The 24,499-nt window shown below is 40.4% G+C and overlaps 1 protein-coding gene across 1 annotated transcript in view; it reads right to left on the reverse strand.

The window, feature by feature from the left end:
- ZMAT4 (zinc finger matrin-type 4) overlaps positions 1 to 24,499 on the reverse strand; it is a 344,444-nt gene that overhangs the window by 207,665 nt on the left and 112,280 nt on the right. The window contains exon 3 of the mRNA XM_033848811.2: positions 2,478 to 2,567. Coding sequence (XP_033704702.2) covers positions 2,478 to 2,567 — 90 coding nt within the window. The remainder of the gene's footprint in view (positions 1 to 2,477; positions 2,568 to 24,499) is intronic.

Consider the following 24,499-nt stretch of genomic DNA (forward strand, 5'->3'; position numbering starts at 1 on the left):
ATCTCTTTCAAAAAGTGAGATCATTATGTTGCTTTTCCTACTTACTTATTTGCTTCCAGACAATGAGTAACAAGTCATAGAAAATGATTCAATCAACAAATCACTGGTAGAGCTAAGTCTTCAAAATCCAGGAAAAGGTTCTCAAAGGGGCCTTTGGTAAAGTACCTTTGCAAACACTTCTTTCTGTAAAATCTGAACTTCTTCCCCTCTATCAACTGACCCCAAGGAGTCTGGCAGAACCGGAGCCTGAGTGGGGTGAAACATGGATCCGACCAGAGCAGCAAAGATCGTGTCCTCAAGGTCACAGCTGGAGTCACAGCGCCCCTTTCTGTTTGCTTGTGAAGGGGAGCAGAAATACCCCCTCCCCAAAATAAGCCACTTTGGCATATTGATTTTTTTTAATGAAGCTACTTAAGAAACAGCAAGGTCCAAGAAGGATACTCTGACCATCCTTTGTCCCCCTGAAAGCAGGAAATAAATCTCCCATGTAAAAGGCACCTTCCCTGTACCAGGAGGTAGACAGACATCCGTATCACCAAAGATACGGAATTCAGGGGGGGAGAAGCCTGTATAAACCAACCTTGTTATTCCTTCACTAATTTGCTACCCCAAGCCCAAAAGCCTTTGTCGTGTCAATTACTCACAAATTGATTGCTTTGCTTCTTTGTCTAAAAAGCATAAAAGTTGCCTGTTTTGGTCACCTCCTTGAGTCTCCTATCTTTGGGGCTCCCACGTGTATGAAAGGAAATTTGTTCTTCTGTTCATGTGTTTTATGTCATTTTAATTATTCGACCAGCCAAGGAACCTAGAAAGGAAAGGTTTTCCTCCCCTACACCTGATGGATTACTCACTAGGAGCTCAGATATCAGTGCAACATTCATGATTAGAATTTGAGTGGATAGAAAATAATCTGTGTTCAAAGAGCTAACTGTCAAATGTCCGTGAATCCTATCGTTTCTGACTCTCAGGATTAGACGCTAAATGGCTATTGAATAAAGGCATACATCACTGAATAATTTCAGAGGAAATAAAAAACCTCATTCTGTTCTCTCTGTTAATAGACAGCTGATGGAGGGCGGGACTCCAACGTGGTTACAGGATTCTGAGATCACATAAAAGCTGACTTAGGCCAACTGTCCTGTGTCTTAATAGGTTCTTTGGCCAGGGATGCACCCAAGAAAACACCTGCCCTCCCCCATTCTCATGTCTCCATCTGGTACCACCCATCCAAGCCCAAAGACCCCAGCTCACATGCCAAACCTGCAGTAACACCTTCCCTGGTCGGATGGCCCTGGCATGACTCACCCGCCATTTGTCTCCATGGGGCTTTGTACAAATGTTAACAAACACCTACACTGTGGCATCAGAGCTATTTTTTATACAATGTTAACCTCTCTCATTATATTTAAGTCTCTTGAAAGCCACAGGTCTGTGGCTTACGTGTCTCTGTTTCCTCAGTGGGCAGTAAAGAAAAATCCACCGCACCCAGATGAGTCTATATGCAAGCACCTCATTCTGTGATGCTAGACACAGGCTCAGAATCTGTGGACCCTGCCAGCTCTGCTGCTTGCTCCCTTTGGTCACATGCAGTTACCTTTCTCTCTCTGTTTCTTCTGTGACAACACACAAGTACAGTTTTTGTCCAGTCTCTTTGATGATCATGTATTAATTTTTAATAAGACTGGCATCGATACGGCAGCAGAAGGGAAACAGGACCACAAGCCCAGCGAGAGTGTGGGGTGTGAACGCTACATCCTCAGCCTCTCAGCCCTCAAAGGGTGAGGAGTTGCTGTGTTTCATCGGCAGTTTTTATCACGGAGGGTCTCTGCCATGGGTGGATAAGCATATTCCACTCATTAGGAAAAGGGTCCCCTGGTGGGAGGAAGCAATATTTCTCTCATCAGTCTTGGCCTTGGCCTGGCTAAGGGAACCCCTTTGCTCTGACATTAAACCCTCAGAGCAACTTTCTAATTGTCATTTGTCTCCCTAAGTAAACATTCCCTCAGGGAAAAGTGACGCTGATCAAAGCCCTGAATATTTTTGTTTGCAAGATGTGCACAGCTTTCATTATAAATGAACAAATGGCATTCTGCTTTACACACCAAAGGAAACATACATTATGTAGAAAGCAAAGCATCTGATCTTTCTGACAGGTTTGCCCTTAGGTCATGTCTTCTGAAGGTGCCCGCCTCCCCTCAGCCAGCCTCTGTCTGTCTCAGCCCCTCTGTCTGTTCTTTTCTATGTGAGGTCCCAGCACAGTACCATCAAAAATCTCCCAACCCCATACTGGCAAGTTCTGGCAGGAAAAAAGGAAAAGACTTGCTTACATGTCATATTTTCTGTAATATTTAATGTGAACGATTTCAACTCACTTAGCTTTCCCACTAAGCTGGACATAACTGCAATTCCCAGACCTGCAAAGTTTTTAGCAAACAGAACAAATTATCCAAGGATAACATGTGGCATCAGATACTCACATTCTCTGATCGGAGCCTCTTTGCGGGACACCCACCGTCCCTGGGGTGAAGCATGTAGTATAGTCGGACTTTACTGGCATGTTTTCGACTCTGGGAAGAAAAAGCAGAAGCAGATACTGTGAAAGAGAAGGCATTCTGAATCCTTGGACACATAGCCAGTGACTGCAAATGCCCAAAAGGACTTTGCTTAGAAAACACTTGAAACAACAAGATTCTCACTGCAGAGCACAGAGAACTACATTCAATATCCTATGGTAAACCATAATGGAAAAGAATATTTTAAAAAGAAGGTATATATGTGTGTAACTGAATCACTTATCTACACAGCAGAAATTAACACTTTATAAATCAACTACACTTCAATTAAAAAATATTAAAACTGAAAAAAAAGAAAACACTTGAGCAGGTTCCTATGGGTCCCATGGGGTGAAGTTTCAGATAGGTTAAGTGACTTGCCCAAGGTCATCAAGCCAATAAAATTTCAGGATTAGAAAACAGAGTTAATGAAGAAAGGTGAAACCATCGGGATCTTTTTTTTTTTTTTTTCCTTTTTTGCGGTACGCGGGCCTCTCACTGTTGCGGCCTCTCCCGTTGCGGAGCACAGGCTCCAGACGCGCAGGCTCAGCGGCCATGGCTCACGGGCCCAGCCGCTCCGCGGCACGTGGGATCCTCCCGGACCGGGACACGAACCCGCGTCCCCTGCATCGTTAGGCGGACTCTCAACCACTGCGCCACCAGGGAAGCCCACCATTGGGATCTTTTAGCCTGGAGTGAATGTTTAATTGTCTTCAAAGGTAAGACCAGGTCAGCAGAGGGAATAATACAAGGATCAACTGTGTTGAAGAGCTAGGTCCCCAGCCCCTCTCTCACTGCAGCTGCCCTGCCCTAAGGAGCCAGGGACAACGCCGCCCTGGGATGGCGACACGCACACGGCACCTCCAACCAAAGCCTGATCAGAGCCAAGCTCCCCGCAAGCAGGCAGATGCAACTGAACGAATCAAGCCCCACCTCCTGCAGGCTAGCAGGACTATGAATTCCATCTGTCCTGACTGCTCTGTGTCCAGTGTGGAGAAACCGACCCCTTCCTTATTTACTTATTTATTTTTTGCCTTTTCTGGGTTATTTTTTTTCTTATTTATTTATTTTTATTGGGGTATAGTTGCTTTACAATGTTGTGTTAGTTTCTGCTGTACAGTGAAGCGACTCAGCTATATGTATCCCTATATCCCCTCCCTCTTGGACCTCCTTCCCATCCCCCATCCCACCCATCTAGGTCACCACAGAGCACCGAGCTGAGCTCCCTGTGCTATACAGCAGGTTCCCACTAGCTGTTTTACACATGGTCGTGTATATATGTCAATCCCAATCTCCCAGTTCATCCCACCCCCATGTCCACATCACCCCCATGTCCACACGTCCGTTCTGTACGTCTGCGTCTCTATTCCTGCCCTTCTTATTTCCATCTTTCCTCCCTTGCTGAAGTGAGAGCCCATCCAAACTCCCCTCACCTCTAAACAACACTGCAGTTCTAACTTCTAAGTTGCTACCTGAGGCAGGATGATGGGCTGAAAACACCAATAAAAGAGTCAGAAGTTCAGAACCCCAGTTCCAGCCCTACCACTTTCTAGTTGCATGATATTGAACAAGTCGTGATATCGAACAAGTCGTGATATCGAACAAGTCGTGCTATCGAACAAGTCACTTACTCTAATTCGTAGCCAAAACGAGTGTCACTTTCTCCATGTACAAAATGAACACAATGATATTTATTAGGGTTTCCATGAGAATCAAATGGGACATTGTATAGGAAACACTGTAAGCCACATAACGCTAAACATCGCTCACTGCAGACTGCATCAGTCCTAACTTCGAGTTCTATGTGATCTCCATAATATGAATTCTCCTTGAATCCTTTGCTACCGGATTCCAAGTCCCCCATCCCCTTCCTTTACTCAGAGATTTTTTTCCTTCTTTTCCAGTCCTTGGTTCCACTTGTCATTCTTTACAATTGGGTTCTAGCCAATCTCCTGAATAATGGTTTGCCTTCATGGATTAGCCGCAAAGGCAAAGTGATTTTCAGAGAACACACAGCAAATTGCATCTTGTTTACAGGACGTAGTGTAAATCCTTTCTGTCTGGTTCTCCTCATTTATCACTTTTTTAATTGCTTCATTTTTCCTGGCGCCCGAAGACTGTGCTTCCAAACAGTTCCTGGACCCTTCTAAGGTCTTTAACTGGGTTTTAAAGTGCTATCGGAACATGAAAAATACTAGAGACGTAAAAAAGTCCTGAAGTGTGATTTTAAAATATATTTATAGTCCTTTCTAGGTTGTATCTTAAGTTTTGTTTGTTTGTTTGTTTTGCTGTACGCAGGCCTCTCACTGTTGTGGCCTCTCCCGTCGCGGAGCACCAGGGAAGCACTACCTTAAGTTTTAATCAAGGTTATCTGGAGTCTTGTTTGCCTGGAAGATTGGTAGGACAGAGAAATGGAACCCTATATGAACCCGTGTCAGGCGATTTCAACATCATTGTTTAGTTTCTGCATATTTTTGAGAATGATGCCATGCAAACTAGCACTTCTCCTTTTGCAGATAAATATGTTGATTCCTAAAATGTGTACACCTTTCCTACAGGATTGTGGGGTTTTTGGAGGTAAGGGGTAGTGGGAATATTAGGAATACTGCTATAGTCTAAAAAATAATAAAATGAAAAGAAGATGTCGGGCTTCCCTGGTGGCGCAGTGGTTGAGAGTCTGCCTGCTGATGCAGGGGACACGAGTTCGTGCCCTGGTCCGGGAAGATCCCACATGCCGCGGACCGGCTGGGCCCGTGAGCCATGGCCGCTAAGCCTGCGCGTCCGGAGCCTGTGCTCCGCAACGGGAGAGGCCACAACAGTGAGAGGCCTGCATACGGCAAAAAAAAAAAAACCCAAAAAACAAAACAAAACAAACAAAAAAAAAGAAGATGTCAAACTCTCCAGGACGGTGAATGTGGCCACAGAGCCTGGCTGGTGAAGAGCACACACAGAAGGTAGTTGGTGAAAAGACAAAGTGATAACAGCGTGAGCTCAAATGGGGCTGAAGTAGGTTTTCAATTTTGCATTTGTTACCATAGAAGAACTTCTTATCACAGTCCTTGCAGCATCGATCTACCCAGGGAACAAAATCATGGCAAAATTGGAAATCTCATAATGCATCCTGTTTTGTGCTTGGGCTTTTTTTTCCTCTTTCCTAAAATAAACCATTTCTTTCAAAAAGACTATTTCCAGCAAAGACAGAGTTCACTAGGCTATTTACTTGCAGTTTGACAAAACTAGTAAAAACCCATTAGCTGGAAGAAAAAAAAAAAAAGGGAGTAAAAGGGCAGCTCGGGTATGAAGCCATTAGTGATGAGCGATGCTGGGTTCGACGAGCCTTCTTCGTGATTTTGTTCATTGAAGCCTAGTTTCTCTCCTTCAGCTTCCCAGCCTCCAGGTTTGATGGAAGGACTGCCTTGCCCCAGTGTCTGGGTGAAAAGAAACAGAGTCTTGGCAAACACAACCTGATTGTAGATTGATGGGGGAGGCGTGCTGGCTCACCATTTAGCCGCATCCGTTCGGCCTGGTTCTCTTTTCCCCCTGCTGCTTTTTCCAGGCTGGAGACACGGCCTCCCCACCCTGACTTCAGGCAGGAAGTAACAACCCCAATGACAGTCCACTCCCCAGTGAGAGGAGCACGGAGTCCCAGTGAGTCTGATTCAAACCCAAAGCCACAAATCATGTTGGTTGACAAAGGGAAAGAGGTTCCCAGCAGAATGTTCCAGGTGCTCTCAGCTCGCCCTGCCTCAGCCCTGGAGCTCTCCAGCAGCCCTCCCCTTTCTTCCTGGTACACTCACCCCTTTGTCCTGACAGGACACTGAGTCACCTACTGCATCTTCCTCCAAATGACTTCTCTTAACTACCCTCCTCTCAGCTTCCCTTAACCATCTGAAATTGCTTGGAATTTGGCACCGAAACTCCATTCCATTTATTCTAAAAACAAAACCTTCCCCATAAAAAGTTACAGTTAAATTTGAGCAAAGATGTTCATTGCGGCATTATCGAAATAGGAACAAAAAATAAATAAATAAATTGGGAGACAGCTACATTTTTGACAACAGGGGATGGGTTCAAGCCGCCGTCGATGCCCTTATGTTCAATTGGAAATGGAAAAAATGCTTTCTACGTAATGAATGTTGGATGGAAAATGCTAAACTCAGAATGGCTTGTGTATATGTCCATGCCTCTCTCTCGCTTTGTCACAGCTTACCCTTCCCCCGATGACAATTAAATAAAAATTCATAAGTATACCAAGAAGAAGTGGCAAGGGAAAAGGAAAAAAAAGCATGATTTATTAGGGTAGAAGGAGGCGGGATGGTTTTCCTTCTTAATTTTTATAACAGATTCATCTTTAACATAAAAATAATAATACCTTCACAATGCTCAAGCCTTTGTAATTCCTCATTAAGTCTACTTTATATGCAAAATTGTAATTAGTAAAAAGCATCACTGATCTGGAATGCGTTTAACATATACTGATATAACTGACCACATTTCCATCTACCCTTATCAACATTCAAAATGCATATTTTTTTCATTGCCATAATTGTTATTTAGAGGAGCCTACTTAACCCAAGGGTAGCACGTGCTACTTCAAAACTGAAAACTTGATTTTGGTACGTACAAATTCAATGGTAAATATGTGTACTTTTCACAGTGTGGTCACTTTAGCTTTCTGTGTGTGTGAATGGAGATTACAGCAGCGGTCCCCAGCCTTTTTGGCACCAGTGACCGGTTTCGTGGAAGACAATTTTTCCACGGACTGGGGTCGGGGAGGGGGTGGGGAAAATGGGACTGTTCCGGCGGTAATGCGAGCCATGGGGAGCGGCAGAAGTAGCTTCGCTGGCTTGCCCACCGCTCACCTCCTGCTGTGCGGCCCTGTCCCTAGCGGGCTGTGGACCGCTGGATTATGGGATGGTAAGTGCTGTCCAGACAACCAAACTGAGAAGCCCTGGAAGAAAGCTACTTCTGAAACTGACTTATGTCATCCAAATAAACACGAACAATAGCAAGCCCTTAGGACTTTTTCAAAGATGCATTAAGATCTAAAATTTACACTGCTTTTAAGAGCTTAAAAAGCCAACTGAAAGGAGCTTAAAAGAAAAATATATATACCTTATATGTTAAATGTATACCTTACAGAGTTCCAAGAGGGAAAAGGACCATTCCTTTCAGGGGAAAAAAACATGAAAAAGGAATTACAATCTCTTTCAGTTGCACTCAGCATCAAACCCAGGTTCTTTCTTGCATTAATATTCGCATTCTAAGCAAAAGTCATTACTTTCATTCAAACCACATCAACTTTAAGTTTCCCAGATAGGCCAGAAATGACCAACTCTTCCATTTTAATTAAAGGCTTTGCCCCCATTGCTGGGCATTGTGCGTGGGGAGACCTATCTGCAGATTAGTTTCCTTGGCTGAAACAATCTCTTGGCACTGTAAGAAACAGTCTAAAGTGGAAATTCAGGCCAGCCTTCTCTTTGCAGGGATAAAGAACGAGACCAACCTCTATTTCAGATCTATTGCTGTGAAAGGAGAGGGCGAAACACATAGAAATAGAACGGCTCTCTGCTTCACCTAAATAACCATCTTCCATTATCACACATTCCTTAAAAAACTCGCAACTCACATTTGCTTCCAACAAGGCTACTGATTTCTGGTCTCATAAAATGTGGCGGTAACAAAGCAACTTTGTATTTGCATAATGTTCCTAGCAGCCTTCAAAGTCCTTTCACATTTATCCTCTCATTTTATCCTCCAATCACAGCTATGAGGCTGGCAGGAGATGCGTTATTTCAAATAAGCGTTAAGATCCATTGCTGATTTCCTAGTTAAATCTTCACCATCTTATTTCATCATAGGTATCTAATTATACCTCTTCCAGAAACCAGCTAACATAAGCCAAGAACTACAAGAAAAAAAGAAAACCTGGAACAGACTGATCATTACAGAAGAGTGATTCTCACATGCCACCAATTGTTGAGGTATTTACACTCGTTCTAGGGTAAAGAGCAGCTGATTAGAGCAGAGACAAAACATACCAAAGGTTTAACTCCCCAGCTGCCCAAGAATGTCTGCGCGATGTGAGATGGGGGTTCCATCTCTCAGGAAGGAGGAGAGGTTGCCCTGGCAGATCCCCACTTAACATTCTGAAGCTGAGGTCCCAGGGCTGAGCCCCAGAAAAACTGGGGGGCAACTTCACTAGAAAGTCAAGGTTAAATGCAGATGAACCAAGAGAAACCATGAGTCTCGGAGATTCCCTCTGATGATTAGGGATCTTTCCCAGATTGGTGCACCCGGATTGGTTGGATACAGAAACCTATAGTGGAAGATGGACCAACTGGAAATCTAGGAAGAGAAGACTGACCCCCTAAAGAAAGGCTTTACCGACACAGAGAAGGAAGAAATAAAACTCCTCTGCCCAAGGCCCCAAGGCAAGATGTCCTACTCAGGCTGCTGGGCTACTGAAATGGTCTGTCATCCAGTCCTACAGCTGAAATTGGATCAGAAGATCCTAAGAAGTTTGGGGTGGACTCTGAAAGGATCCAAGGCTGGTCCACACACACTGGGGACGTGCGGCAGGCCTTAAACTGATGAGTGGTGCACAGAAAAAAATTCCATGACACAAAAGAAGACATTGAAAAAATTCTCAAGGAAGGGACATCAAGGAATTTTATCTTTGCAAAATATTTACCAACAATAAATAGAAGTAAGTTTTAAGTGGCATGTTGTATTGGGCCATTTAATTTCAGAAAATATGGACTGAGGATTAAAGCTCAAAGATGAGATAAGACAACTGATTAAGATCTGAGTTAATAAAGCTATTAAAAATATCACAGCTTAATGTGGAAGACCTTTCACAGCAGGGCAAGAGCAGAATCAATACTGCAGGTCAGTGTGAAGTCCAGATAGAGTCACTTCCTAGACTGCAGAAGAATTAGGATAAAGAAGTAGGAAAAAAATGATATTGGAGAGCTGACATATGAAAGACCAGGACAAATATAGTGCAGCTTTAGCTGTAGAAAAAATAGACAAAACAATTGGAATAGGAAAAGACTCCCAAAATAGACCCAATAGTTTGGGACCAAAAAGAAAACTAGGAAAATATATCCAACTTTGTGATTGGAAAGTCTTCTAAACAACAAAGCAAAAGAAGCAGTACTGATAGATATAGCTAAATATATACATATATATATATATATATATATGTATGTTTGTAATCTGAAATACATAAATGTAAGAGGCAAACCACACAGTAGGAAAATACCTGCAATATGTAAAAGAAAGTGGTCTAATACCTTTAAGATAAAGAGTGTTCTAACAGATTTATGAGAAACAATAATATTAAAATAAGCAAAAGATATAAATAGGAATTGTAGAAATGAAAATAGCTAAAAGATACATAAAGAGAAGTTCATCCAAATTCTACCTCGTATTTCTTACTTCAAAATACATATGTATTTTCACCCATTAAATTGGCAAAGGTTTATAAAATATACATATCCATATCAGTGAAGATACAGGAAAACTAAGACTCTTGTACACAGCTAATGGGCATGTGAACTGATACCATGTTCCTGGAGGAAAATTTTGCAATATGTATTCAAAAAGCAAAAACTTGTTTGATCCAAAATGCGACTCCTACAAGTTCATTTTAAGGAAGCAATCGGAGATGTGTACTGTCATTTATTTATAACAGTGAAAATGAGAAAATAATTTAAATCTCCTGAATGGGAGGGATAAATGTTATGACATATATATGATAGATCACCAAAACTGCCACTGACAAGCATATTAATAATATTTAATGACATGAAAAATATCTATGCAATAACACTAAGAAAAAAAGTCTGTTTTAAACCAGAAAATAAAAGATGCCAAATTTTTTAAACAGAAATATCTATGTGTACTATACACGTTTGTGTGCATAGACATGGCCGAAGTCTAGGAAGCAACACACCAAAAGATTAATAGTCTTTACCATGGATCACAGGTGACTTCAATGTATACTTATTTTTGAATTTTCCAAATGCCTTAAGGACCTAGTCATTCCAGTAATTAGTGGGGAAAAAAAATCACAATTTTTAAAGCAATTATACCCCAATAAAGATGTTAAAAAAAATCACAATTTTAAAGGTTCATTCCAGTTTTGATGATTCACCATATTCTGTTTTACCTTAAGATGAGGACAGTGACATCACAACTTCTAACTCCTCAGAGAACACGGATTTTACACTATTTTGTTCACTTGCATCCCCATCATTTAGCATCATGCCTGACACACAGTCAGTGTTCAAGAAAGGTTTGTTGATTGAGGGACTGATCACATGCATGAAAGAAAGAAGTGATCCAGAACCAGAGCCCAAGACTCCTGATTGTGTGGAAGTGTGTGTACATCATGGCTATAGATTCTCTTCCACTCTGAAAATGAAATCAAACCCACCTCCCAGTTTTTACCATCCCTGAACCCCACGGGCAGGGCAGGTCCAAGAGGTGGAGGGAGCGTGAAGACCGGAGAGAGTTCTGGCAACAGCTCCTGCAGGCATTTTGCAGACTGTACACATTAGAGGAAAACTCCCAAGGGGACCTGAGGACAGCTGAGCTTGAAGAAAAACTCCCAGGAAACCGAGGGATTGCTGCAGCTGGTACAGAAGTCCAGATCCAGAGCGAGCCCTCTTGCTGCAGCCATCATGACACATGCAGATCCAGGTGGTTGAGCAAGAGGAGGTTCGGGACTGGCAGAGCCAACTCCTCCACTGTTTCCAAGAATCCCAATCCACCAGACACTGGTTTAGTAAATCTCATTTAACCTGTGGTCAGACACAGGCTGTGGCCTAGGGCGATAGGTCACTTAGCTTTTAATCATAGGATCCCGGGCATTTGTGCTGCTATGGACTGAATTGTATTACCCACCCCCCAAATTCATATGTGGAAGCCCTCACCAACCACCCTCTCCCACGCCCCAGCATTATTGTATTTTGAGATACGTAATTAACGTTGAAAGGGGTCAGAAGGGTGGGGCCCTAATCCAGTAGAACTGGCGTACTTCTAAGATGAGGACATGTGCACAGAGGAAAGGCCATGTGAGGACACAGCAAGGAGCTGGCAGTTCTGCAAGCCAGGAAGAGAAACTTCACCAGAAACCATGCCAGCACCTTGATCTTAGCCTTCCAGCTCCAGAACCGTGAGAAAGTAAATGCCTATTGTGTAAGCCCCCACGCGATGCTATTTTGTCTCACAGCCCGAGCTGACTAAGACATGTGCCATCTATCCACACCAGGTGCTCTTTGGGGGTCTTTCTTCTTGTATACAGGAATCAGTCCCTTTCCCAAAAGCAAACAGGATAGCCTTAAAGTTTCTAGAATTAGGTCATTTTATTATTTTTCTGAAATATTTTTAAAAGAGCATTTGAAATGAGAAATGCTTATCTTAAACAAGTTTTGAGAAAAATGAATTTTTGGTGGAGAAAACCATATAGGGTCGGCTGGGCAGCATTCACGATTGTGTAAACATGTTCGTACTAAATCCGTTACTTCCGCTGCCTACACAAGTGCCTACATCGGTGCATTACAATTTTAAATCAAAGTCTTGCAACTCAAAAAATTACATTACCACCAAAGTACAGAGGAACAATTTTTCTGTTGTGTGAGGGCAGAGCTAAATATTTCTCTAAGATGTCTGCACATTTTAAGCAGAATCACAGGAGAAATAAGAGAACACTGGAGGATACATAATGCAGTATACCTCACCTAGGCCTCACTTTTGCTGTTTGGGCAAATAAAACAAAAATAATTTCTTTTTCCTCCAGAAGCTCCTGTAAAGAAGTTAAAGTTAGAGATGAGAGAAAAAATAAAGCCAGTGAGATAAGTGATTAAAGTCAGAGAAGAATGGGTGATTTGAAGCAACAAAGCTACCAAAGCCTTCTGCAGTGGGAAAGCTTAAACACAAGCCAATGCTGCATGGTCATTTCCCAAGGCCTCTTGGTTTCTCCTATAAAATTCATGCCTGGAATAAGAAAAAGGTTAGCACTTTATAAAAACGTGGCTTTAGGAGGTCTTCCAAAATTAACCCAACCACTGCCAAGGGCAAACTCTTGTCTCCATCTCTCTGTTTGGAGCGAGGTTTAGGTGGTGGAGAAACCAAGACAAAAACCGAGTCCCTGGTCTTCTGAAATAGATGACAGTCACCCAGAAAACCCAACAGGCAGGGCAGCAGGAGCAGGTTTAATGCGGCCTCATTACTCTGTGTAACATTTTTACATTTGATTTTCTTTTTACCCTATTATTTTATACTCCTTGGCATGTACCATACAATTATTCTCAAACTGAACTCTGTTGTTATGACTGAATCCTCAATTTTCGTTATTTTTATAGTCCTGATCCATTCCCACTATGTACCTTTAAAAGTTCTGCACAGGGCTTCCCTGGTGGCGCAGTGGTTGAGAGTCCGCCTGCTGATGCAGGGGACACGGGTTCGTGCCCCGGTCCGGGAGGATCCCACATGCCGCGGAGCGGCTGGGCCCGTGAGCAATTGGCCACTGAGCCTGCGCGTCCGGAGCCTGTGCTCCGCAACGGAAGAGACCACAGCAGTGAGAGGCCCGCGTACCGCAAAAGAAAAAAAAAAAAAAAAGAAAGAAACTTTATTTGCATTAAAAAAACTTGTTTAAAAAAAAAAAAAGTTCTGCACAGAGCGGTTCCTCTATAAAAGCATGTTAATTACTTCAATAGTCAGGTGAGCAGAACCTTTTTTGTTCTGTAGTCTGCTTTTGTTTTTATAGTCCCACTTGATTATTTTTGCTTAGGTTGGCTTTGCTTTTGGTGTCAAACCCCCCAAAAAATCATTGCCAAAACCAGTCTCAAGGAGTTTACTCCCTATACTTTCTTCTGGGAATTTTATGGTTTCAGATTTTATGTTTAAGTCTTTAACCCATTTTGAGTTAATTTTTGTGTGGGGAATAAGATAGTGGTCCAGTTGCATTCTTTTGCATGTGACTGTCCAGTTTTCTGAACACCATTAATTGAAGAGGCTATCCTTTCCTTTATTCTTGGTTCTTTTGTCGTAAATTACTTGATCACATATGCACATAAAGGTTTATTTATGATCTATGTATTCCATTGATCTATATGTTTGTTTTTATGCCTATATCATACTGGTTTTTTTTTGGGGGGGGTTGACATCTTTATTGGAGTATTATTGCTTTACAATGGTGTGTTAGTTTCTGCTTTATAACAAAGTGAATCAGCTATATGTAAACATATTACCAAAGATTTGAAATATACTTTGAAATCAGGAAGTGTGATGCCTCTAGCTTTATTCTTCTTTCACAAGATCACTTCAGTTACCTGGGGTCTTTTGTGCTTCCATACAAATTTTGAAATTGTTCTATTTCAGTGAAAAATGCATAGGAATTTTGATAGGGATTGAACTGAACCTGTAGATTGCTTTGGGTAAAATGGACATTTTAACAATATTAATGTTCCCAATCCATAAACATGGAATATCTTTCCATTTTTGTGTGTTTTCTTCAATTTTTTCATCAGTGTTTTGTCACTTTCAGTGTCCAGATCTTTTACCTCCTTGTTTAAATTTATTCCTAAGTATTTTACTCTCTTTGATGCAATTGTAACTGGGATTACCTTCTTAATTTCTCTTTCTGATAGTTCATTGTTAGTGTATAGAAACCAACTGGATTTTGTACATTGATCTGTATCCTGCAACTTTAATGAATTTGTATATCAGTTCTAACAGTATTTTTGGCGGAGTCTTTAGGGTTCTCTACATATAATATCAGACCATCTGCAAATAGAGACAGTGTTACTTCTTCCTCTGTGATCTGATACATTTTATTTCTTTGTTTTGCCTAATTGCTCTGGCTAGGACTTCCAATACTATGTTGAATAAAAGTGGTGGGAGTGGGCATCTTTATCATATTCCTGATCTTATAGAAAAAGCTTTCAGTGTTTCACCATTGAGTATAATGTTAAGATGTGGGCTTAGCATATATGGTCTTTCTCACGTTGAGGTACATTCCCTCCACAACCAGTTTGTTGAAAGTTTTATTATGAATAGATGTTTAATTTCGTCAAATGCTTTTTCTGCATCTACTGAGATGATCAAATGACTTTAACATTCATTTTGTTCATGTGATGTACCACACTGATTGATTTGCAGATTTTCAACCTTCCTTACATCCCTGGAATAAATCCCACTTGATCATGGTATATCATCCCTTTAATGTATTATTGAATTTGGTTTGCTAATATTTGTTGAGGATTTTTGCATCTATGTTCACGAGGAATATTAGGCTGTGAATTTTCTTTTCTTGTAGTGTCCTTGTCTGGTTTTGGTATTAGGGTAATGCTGGCCTCGTAAAGTAAGTTTGGAAGTGTTCCCTCCTCTTCTAATTTTTGAAAGAGTTTCCAAAGGATTAGTATTAATTCTTCTTTAAATATTTGGTGGAATTCACCAGTGAAGCCATCTAGTCCTGAACTTTTCTATGCTGGGAGGTTTTTGATTACTGACTCAATTTCTGTAGTCTGCTCAGATTTTCTATTTGTTCATGGTTCAGCCTTTGTAGGTTGTACTCTTCTAGAAATTCATCCATTTCTTCTAGACTGGCCAGTTTTCTGGCATTGTTTGTTTACAGTAGTCTCTATGATCCTTTGTATTTCTGTGGTATCAGTTGTAATGTCTCCTCTTTCATTTATAATTTTGGTTTTGAGTGCTCTCTCTTTTTTTCTTGGTAAGTCTGGCTAAAAATCTGTCTATTTTGTTTACTCTTTCAAAATACCAGCTTTGAGTTTCATCAATCTTTTTTTATTGTCTGTTTAGTCTCTATTTCATGTATTTCCACTCTGATCTTTGATATTTCTTTCCTTCTACTAAAAGCTTCTGCACAGCAAAAACAAAACAAAACCATCAACAAAATGAAAAGGTAACCTATGGAACGGGAGAAAATATTTGCAAATCATATTGCTGATAAAGCTTAACAGCCACGATATGTAAAGAACTCATGTAACTCAATAACAAAAAAAAGAACAATTTGATTAAAAATGGGGAGAGGAACTACATAGACATTTCTCCAGAGAAGATATACAAGTGGCCAGTGGGCATCTGAAAAGGTGCTCAACATCACTAACCATCAGGAAAATGCAAATGAAAACCACACTGAAGTACCACTTCACACCATTTGGAATGGCCGTCATCAAAAAGACAAGAAACAACAAGTGTTGGCAAAGATTTGGAAAAAGGGAACCCTTGTGCACTGTTGGTGGGAAGGTAAACTGGCACAGCCCTTTGGAAAACAGAAAGGAGATTCCTCAAAAAAATTAAAGATAGATCTACCATATGATCCAGCAATTCCACTTCTGGGCGTATATCCCACAGAAATGAAAACAGGATATCAAAAAGGTACCTGCACTCTCATGTTCATTGTAGCATTATTCACAATTATTCACAATATTCATAAATCATAAGATATGGAACAACCTAAATGCCCATCAATGAATGAACGGCTAAAGGAATACAAAGGAATATTATTCAGTCATGAGAATGAAGGAAATCCTACAATTTGAGACGCAATCATGGCCCTTGAGGACATTACACTAAGTGAGATGAACCAGACGCAGAAAGAGAAATACCGCGTGAAATCACTTATATGTGGAATCAATCAATCAGTTAAAAGCTGAACTCACAGAACCAGTAGAGAAGTAGTTGTCAGGGGCTGCAGGGTGAAGGAAATAAGGAGAGGTTGGTAAAAGGGTACAAACTTTCAACCGTTAGATGAATAAGGTCTGCGGATCTAATGTAAAACATGGTGACTATAGTTGATAACACTGTACTGTATAATTAAAAATTGCTAGGAGAGCAGAACTTAATCGATCTCATAAACAATAGGTAAATATGATAAATATGTGGCATGATCGATGTGTTACTTAACTCCATGGAGAGACTCCTTTCACAATGTGAACATAAATGTGTACATATGTCAGATCACCATGATGTACACTTTAAATATATTGCAAATGTATCTGTGAGTTATACCTTAATAAAGCTGAGATAAATAAATAAATGACCAGATGATTTTACTGCAGAACATAACTCCAATAGACCTCGCTTTGAATGCAGCGAGAGTAAATAATAACCATTTTTAATTGGACTAACAAACGAAACAGAATAGCTGCCTAACAAAGAGATTCTTCCACGTACAAGAAAATTTAACTTTTTAAAGCCAGTTTCCTCTGGCACACTTGAAATGTGATTTTATTTTCACAGATTGTGCATTCATCCTATTTTCAAGAATACCCGTAGGTACATATAACTTTTATAATCCGAGAAAAGTAATCAACAAATTTATTAGGAACATTTTTCACTGTAAAATAATGTGCAAAGAATGGACTGTCTGCTTCTTCCCATCCTAGTGCCCCCTCCTTGTTTAGCTAGATTTTTGCACACCAAGGTAGCTGGCTGAAGTGGGGCAGGGCTGGGAAGCCTCAGCACTGCTGAAATCCTGAGGGCCCAGCCGTGCCACTAGTCGAAAAATAGGTTAATAACTTTGTTTCACTTAATGACAGGGAGACAGAAATTTTTTTCTCTTGAATCCCTAGAGTCAAGTATCTGGAAGCATATTTTATTTTTCCAGAAATAGCTGTTTTGCTTAATACTGCTCTCCAGACCTTCAGGGCACACATGCACATGGCTGCCAGCTCACCACCACCTGCATTTCAGCTTATCTATTTGCCTATTCAAAGTCCCAGATTTTAATCTGTTTGCAGGTTGCTTTGAACTGACAGCATGATTAAAGAAAAATAGGGAATTCTGAAATAATCCATTCTCTCTAGCCAGGTGGTTCAGAGAGATAGACTTGTTCAGTGGAAGATGGTTGTAGTCCATAAATACTCCCCAGATGCTCCGGAGTCCCTATGTCACTCCTTTCCCTCAGCTGGAGGAACCAGAGGGAGACACAACCTAAAGCAAGCAGAGGTTTGCACATCCATCTGCCACAGAGTGCAGCGTGCCGCCTCTCGGGGACAGCAGGGAGGGGCGCAGGAATCCCTAGTTTCCACCCAACCGCCCGCCCCTCTGCATACAGACCAGACCTGGAGTAGTTCTTTTCCTTCCAATCTTTCCCAAAGTTTGGTCCCTGGACCACCTGTTTCAGAATCATAGGGGTTTTTTTTAAAAGGAAGGTTTCAGACCTCATCACAAGAAGTGCTAGGGGCCAAGGGACCGGGAATTAGGTTTTTTGCAGCTCCCCAAGTGCTTAGAAGGCAAGTGGATTTTTGAAAACCCGGTTCTATTTTCCCTCCTTTCTAATCAGCTCCTCTCCCCTTCCCTTCTGTGGCTGCCAAGCCCAGATTGAAAGAGAAAGAAAACAGACTGGGAGAGCTATCTCCAGCTTCAGCTAGACTGCACTTCAGTGTGAAGCAAAATCTGGAAGAGCCGGTCTCGGCCAACCTCCCAGGGACCTGCAAAGAGCAGGCTGAGAAGTGCAGAGCTCGAAAGAGGCTGCGTGGCACAGAGATGCTGCTCTGACATCTCTCAGCTCTCAAACTCTGAGACTCCACTTCTCACCATCTCCTCCCGGCCTCCATTTGCCTCTTCCTAAGGGCCTTCAGAGCATCCCCTGTAGGTCCTGCCACTCTCTTGCTCAAACCCAGTACTTCCAAAGAGAAGTCATTATCTTTCTTCCTTGTCTAGTCCCCTTTTCAATGTCTCTGTCTTTGTCTGGAATACCAGCGTTCTTGCAGGCAACCAGGCACAAAACCAAGCAAAGCAAAAATATTGGAAAATACCAACCAAAATTGTTAAATAAGGATGCTAAATATATTTAAGGAGTTGAGAAGATATTACCAATATGAAACAAAAACATGAAATCATAAAAAAGCAGAAACACTAGGTAATAGGATTACACAGCATGACTGTATGCGCTTTATTGCTTTAACAGATGAAAATCCATCAGTGTAATACACCGCAACCATGACTGTTGAACTATGTGAATCTGTTATTTCTCTAAATGAAAAACAATCAAATATTGGAAATTTCATATGGTTCAACTTCAGTTTTCTTTGATAATCAGACAAAAACTACATCTTTTTTACAAAATGGAAAAGTATGTTCACACAAAACCTGCACACAGATGTTTCTAGAAGGCTTATCCATAATTTTCAAAACTTGGAAGCAACCAAGAAGTCATTTAGTTAGGTGAATGGATAAAATAAACTGTGGTGCATACAGACAATGGAATATTACTCAGCACTAAAAAGAAATGAGCTGTCCAGCCGTGACAAATTTAGAGGAAACTTAAGTGCATATTACTAAGTGAAAGAAGTCAATGGGAAAAGGCTACACACCATATGATTCCAACTATATGACATTCTGGAAAAGGTAAAACCATGGAGACCGTAAAAAGATCAGCAGTTGCCAGGGGTTACAGAGGGGGAAGGTTAAACAGGCAGAGCACGGAGGATTTTTAGGACAGGGACACTACTCAATATGATATTATAAAGATGGGTGGATGGTTGCCATTATGCATTTGTCCAAACTCACCGAAGGTACAACAGCAAGAGTGAATGAACCCTAAGGTAAGCTATGGACTTTAGATGATGATGATGTCAGCGTAGGCTTATCAGTTGTAACAAAAGTACCATCTGTTGGGGGATGTTGACATGGCAGAGGCTGTGCCTGTTGCGGGGTAGGGGGTCTATAGGAACTCTCTGTACCTCCCTCTCAGTTTGCTGTGACCCTGAAAACTGCTCTAAAAAATTAAGTCTATTAAATTTAAAAAATTAATGTAGATGCCCAAACCCTTAAGTAAAATGAACACACTGAATACAACATTGTGGGTATTTTTTAAAAGTAATGTATCACGATCGATACTGGATTATCTGAGAAGGGCAAGCATGGCGCAGCATCAAAAAGCTCAATGTTATTTACCACATCAATAGACTAAAGGAAGAGAAAAATCATTATCTCAACCAACACAAAAAAATCATATGATAAAATCCAGCACCTATTTATATTCTTTTAAAGACTTAGTAAACTAGGGAAAGACAGGAGAATTCTTGCCTCCACACTGCTTGTATGAAAAATCTATAGCGACCAGTAGGCTTACTGGAGAAATTTTTATTGTATTTCTTTAAAGACTATGACCGCTGTCACTCTTGCTGTTGCACACAGCACTGGAGCGCCTCATCAACTCCATAAAGAAAGTAAAAGAAAAAGAGATCTGGGCAAAGGAAGGGGAGAGCTGAAACTCACTGTTTGCGAATAATAAAAAATGTATCTAGAAAAAAATTGACTGAGTCAACAGACAGACCGTTAGAACTCGTAGGAGAGTTTAGTCGGTTTGATGGATGTGGAGAGGCACTGCCCAGATCCCCTTCCATGGAGAACGTGTGGCCTCTGCTCTGGGAGTATTGTCAGCAGCCAGTCCTCAGCTGCCAGCTCTTTCAGGGATCCCCAAGGCCAGGTCCTTCCCAGGGTGAGTGGAGAAAAGAACATAAATAAAGACCAGGAGAGGGACCTTACATAGCCCGGCTTTGAGAAGGCTTTATGAATTCTGAATGCGATTAACTAATCCCGGTTACGCACTTAGTAGGTTGTGTACAAGGTTACACAACTACCAGGTTGTATAGAGCCAGTATTGTATAGAGCCAGGTTGTATAGAGCCAGTATTTGAACCCAGGCTTTCTCATTCCAGGGGTTAAATAAAGTCTTAACTGCAATGCTGTACCACAGGATACTTTCCCCTTACCATCCTAAGATCACAAAATGCATATTCCTGTCTCTGGATATTTGTGGATTCTCTTCCCAATTCCTGATATACACGTATGCCTCTCATCACATAACCGCATATAATAACCCTTCTATGTCTATTCCAAGACTGACCCCTCTAAGGACTCTTCCCCAGTTGCCCCAGAAACTAATTTCATCCTACTCGAAACTCTCACAGCAATCATTGTCTTTACCATATATTTTAGCCTCTTTATTATTTTCAGTTAAGCAATGCATAAAATACTCCCCAGCAATATCAAATGCATATGTAGTTATCCTCCCAGCATAACTCATGTAGCCCCAAACCACAACTACTTTGGCAAAGGGCAATGTATGAATCTTCTATATTACCACAAGGCAGGGTGTCCGGTCGGTGTCCAAAAAGCACCCCTCGATTTGAATAGATTACAGATAGTATATTAGCCTCTCTGTCTCGAGACAAGTTAAAGCAAAGGAAACAGAACTGACTGTCAAATTCAGTTCTGCTTGTCTTTCTCAAACACATGGTCAGTATTCTATAATTTCTTCCTTACCCTCAACATTCTTGACAATCTAATTTTGATTCAGAATCTCTTCCCGAAAGTCAGCCCACAGATAAGCATGCACATATAAAGATAGCGCAAGACTACTGAGAAGTATTTAACCAGTGTAATCATGCATTCAGGCTGGACACTTTCTCATCCAATGAAAATAATGACATCTTCATCCTAACATTATCGGGCATCCCATGATTATGCAGCACCACGCGTAGCCCCTTCCCTCTGCCACCTGCTCTTAACTAAATTTCAAGTAAGCCTGCCCCACTTCTTTTCACCTGCTGAGTGATTGGCTGTTTCATATAAATGGAGTGAAATTTTGAAAACTGATGAATAAGGGTGGAAAAATTATGACTATTATTTTTTTAAAAGATACAGGGTTTAGCTGTCTTCAGCTCCCCCACAGCCCACTGCAGTGGTGTCTGGCTTACATGGCAAAACACAGCAGCCAAGGCAGGGGGACGGGGTGCTGCGGCTGCGGGTTCCTTTCTTCTTTGCTGAATTAGGAATAGAGCAGAAATTAGTGCCTTCAACACAACCATCTGCTCTCCATGCACTCTTTTCTTCTTCTCTTCTTCAACAAGGGGTGATATGTTGATGCTAAGACACATTTAAATCCAGTTCCTGGTGTTTCAAATCTTATTCATCTCAGCTGAGAGTGAAGTTAAGAAACTGGGCCAAGATGAGGGAGGAAATTAACTAATGTTCATGCCCCATTAATTTTCTAGTTTCCTTTTACTGGATTAAACCAACTGTACAAAAAAATTCCCATGATAGTTCAGCTATGAGAAGAGTTATATGGAGTGTGGCAGGTAAACAGTACAAACAATTACACAACAATTATTCATTCACTCATTTATTCTCCAAACTCTTGATGTGTAATATGTACAGACAAGGGTCAAAAACCACCTCCACAAGTCATTTGGCATGTGGATTATTCTGGGTTGAGATATTGCTATAAAAAGAGATGCTACCGAAAGGAAGATGATCCAGCATACGCTACCTAGTTATTCTCTTGTGAAATCTCAGCATCACCTTCCACGAACATCTACTCAGTCCTTGTGCCTCCCAACTTACTGGCTGGAATTCACTCAGCTATCCTTCGGCAGCCTGACACTTCTTGATCTTCTTTTGACTTGGTATGTCTAATAGCACTCCCCTTCCTCAAGAGTCTGGGTCCTAGAATAGATGTATACAAACACAGGTTGTGCTAACAGAAGAAAATTGGAGTTGCATTTTGCCAAAGGCTATCCTTGGTTCAAAGAGGATGAACAGGTAGAATGTCATTTTGAAATCTGTTACAAAGATTAAAACAGAATAGAAAGCTAGACTGTGATTATAAAGATAGATTAACCTTCCAAAATTGGGTTCATGAGAGAAGTTGTTTAAAGGCCAGTGAAGGAACATACATTAACTTTAAGATGCTGACTAATTTATGGTCTCTTAACTATAAAATGCAAAGGTAGAACGTGACAATTTTTAATGTCCCAATCAATGGTAACACTCTGATTCATGATATACACACATTGAAAATGCCATTGCAAATTTAGAGCAGTAAATGCTTATGTTAGAACAGGAGGAAGGTCTCAAATCAATGACTTCAGTTTCTACCTTAAAAAAAATCAGAAAAAAAAGTAAATTAATCCTAATGAAAGTAAAAATGAGAAAAAATAAATATCAAAGTGGAAATCAAGAAAGAAAACAAAAAAATAGAGAAAAGTCAATGAAAGCAGAAGCTGGTTCTTTGAGATCAGTAAAATTGATAAGCCTCTAGTCAGACTGATCAGCCAAAAAAAAAAAAAAACCCGTAAAAGACGCAAATCACCAACATCAAAGATGAGGGAGCTAACATCAGTACAGGTACTACAGATATTAAAATATTAATGAGAATATTATGAACAACTTTAGGCCAATTAATTCTACAACTTAGATGAAAGGAAAGATTCCTTGAAAAATACAAACTACTGAAGCTCACTCAAGAAACTATAACCCAAATAGCATATCTATTAAAGCAATTGAACTTGTAGTTTAAAACCTTCCACAAAGGAAACACCACACTCAGATAGTTTCACTGGGAAATTCTACCAAACATTTAAGGAAGAAATAACATCAGCTGTACACAAACGTTTCCAGAAGTTGAAGAGGAAAGAATATTTCCCAGCTCATTCTATGAGACCAGCATTATTCTGACACCAAAAATAAAGATATTACAAGGAAAGAAAACTACAGATTAGTATTCCTCATGAACACAGATGTAAGAATTTTTAACAAATTTTCAGCAAGTGAAATCCTACAATGTATAAAAAAGATAATGCATCATGACCAAGTGGGATTTACCCTAGTAATGTAAGGTAGGTTTAACATTTGAAAACCAGTCAATAGAATTCACTAAACCTACCAGGAAAAAAATAAATTTATAATAATAATAAATAAAAGGAGGGGGAAAAAAAGAAAAGAAGAAAACTTATGTGAACATCACAATAGATGAAAAAATGCATTTGAGAAAATCTGACATCAATTCCTGATAAAAACTGAAAGCAAATTAGGAATAGAAGGGAACGCCCTCAAACTGATCAAAGACATCTATAAAAAACCAAAAGCTACCATGATACTTAATGGTGGAAGATTGAATGTTTTCCCCAAGATGAATTAGGCAATGATGTCCACTCTCACTGCTGCTATGCAATATTGTACTAGAGATTCTAGCCAGTGCAATATAGCATGAAAAAGAAAATGTATCCAAATTATAAAGCGAAAGACTAAATATACAAATGGACAATGGCCAAACCATGTATAACTATAGAACTCTGACCCATAGCTATAGCAACCAGTCCTAGAAGTCAACCTACTATCTGCAGTAACCAGTCCAGAAAATCAAACTAGTCTTCATGGCAACCAGTCCGAGAAGCCAAATAGTAATGCCTGTAGCAATAGCCCAAAACTGCAAGAACATAATTAATAACTGAAGTCTCCCTAATTTTTCCCCTGCTTCCAATTTAGGACCAACGGGAGAAAGACAAATATATGTCCCAAATCAATCACACAGTTAACCCACCTATAGCTTCCCCATTGCTAAAAGCCTCTAATCAGGATATGTCTGAGTCTCTTTTTTGCAGCTATAAAGTTTTATCACCCCTCTGCCTGTCTTTGAGTTTCTGCCAAACACAAGTGATGGTGACTGACTCCCTTGCTATAGCAATCTCTGAATAAACAGTGTTTGCTTTTTCTCTTTTGATTGGTCTTCATTTATTTCTACAAAAGAAAGAAATAAACCTGTTTTTATTTACAAACAACAAGAGTTATGTGTAGAAAAGACTACAGAATCTTTCTTAAAAGCTCTTAGAACTGGGTACTATGTTAGTAATGTTTCAGGATACAACGCTGATATTCAAAAATCAATTGCATATGTACTAGTGACAATCAGAAATTGATTTTTTAATTCACTATTTATAATAGGTCAAAATTGAAATACTTAGAGATAAATCGGACAAATTATGTGCAAGACCTATGCACTAAAAACTATAATAGATTGCTGAGAGAAATCAAAGAAAAAGTAAGTAAATGAAAAGATGTACTGCATTCAGGAATTATAAGACTCAACATTGTTAAGATGTCTATTCCTCCTGTAAGTTATTT

The sequence above is a fragment of the Tursiops truncatus genome, chromosome 21 (assembly GCF_011762595.2).
Source record: "Tursiops truncatus isolate mTurTru1 chromosome 21, mTurTru1.mat.Y, whole genome shotgun sequence".
Classification (NCBI taxonomy): Eukaryota; Metazoa; Chordata; class Mammalia; order Artiodactyla; family Delphinidae; genus Tursiops; species Tursiops truncatus.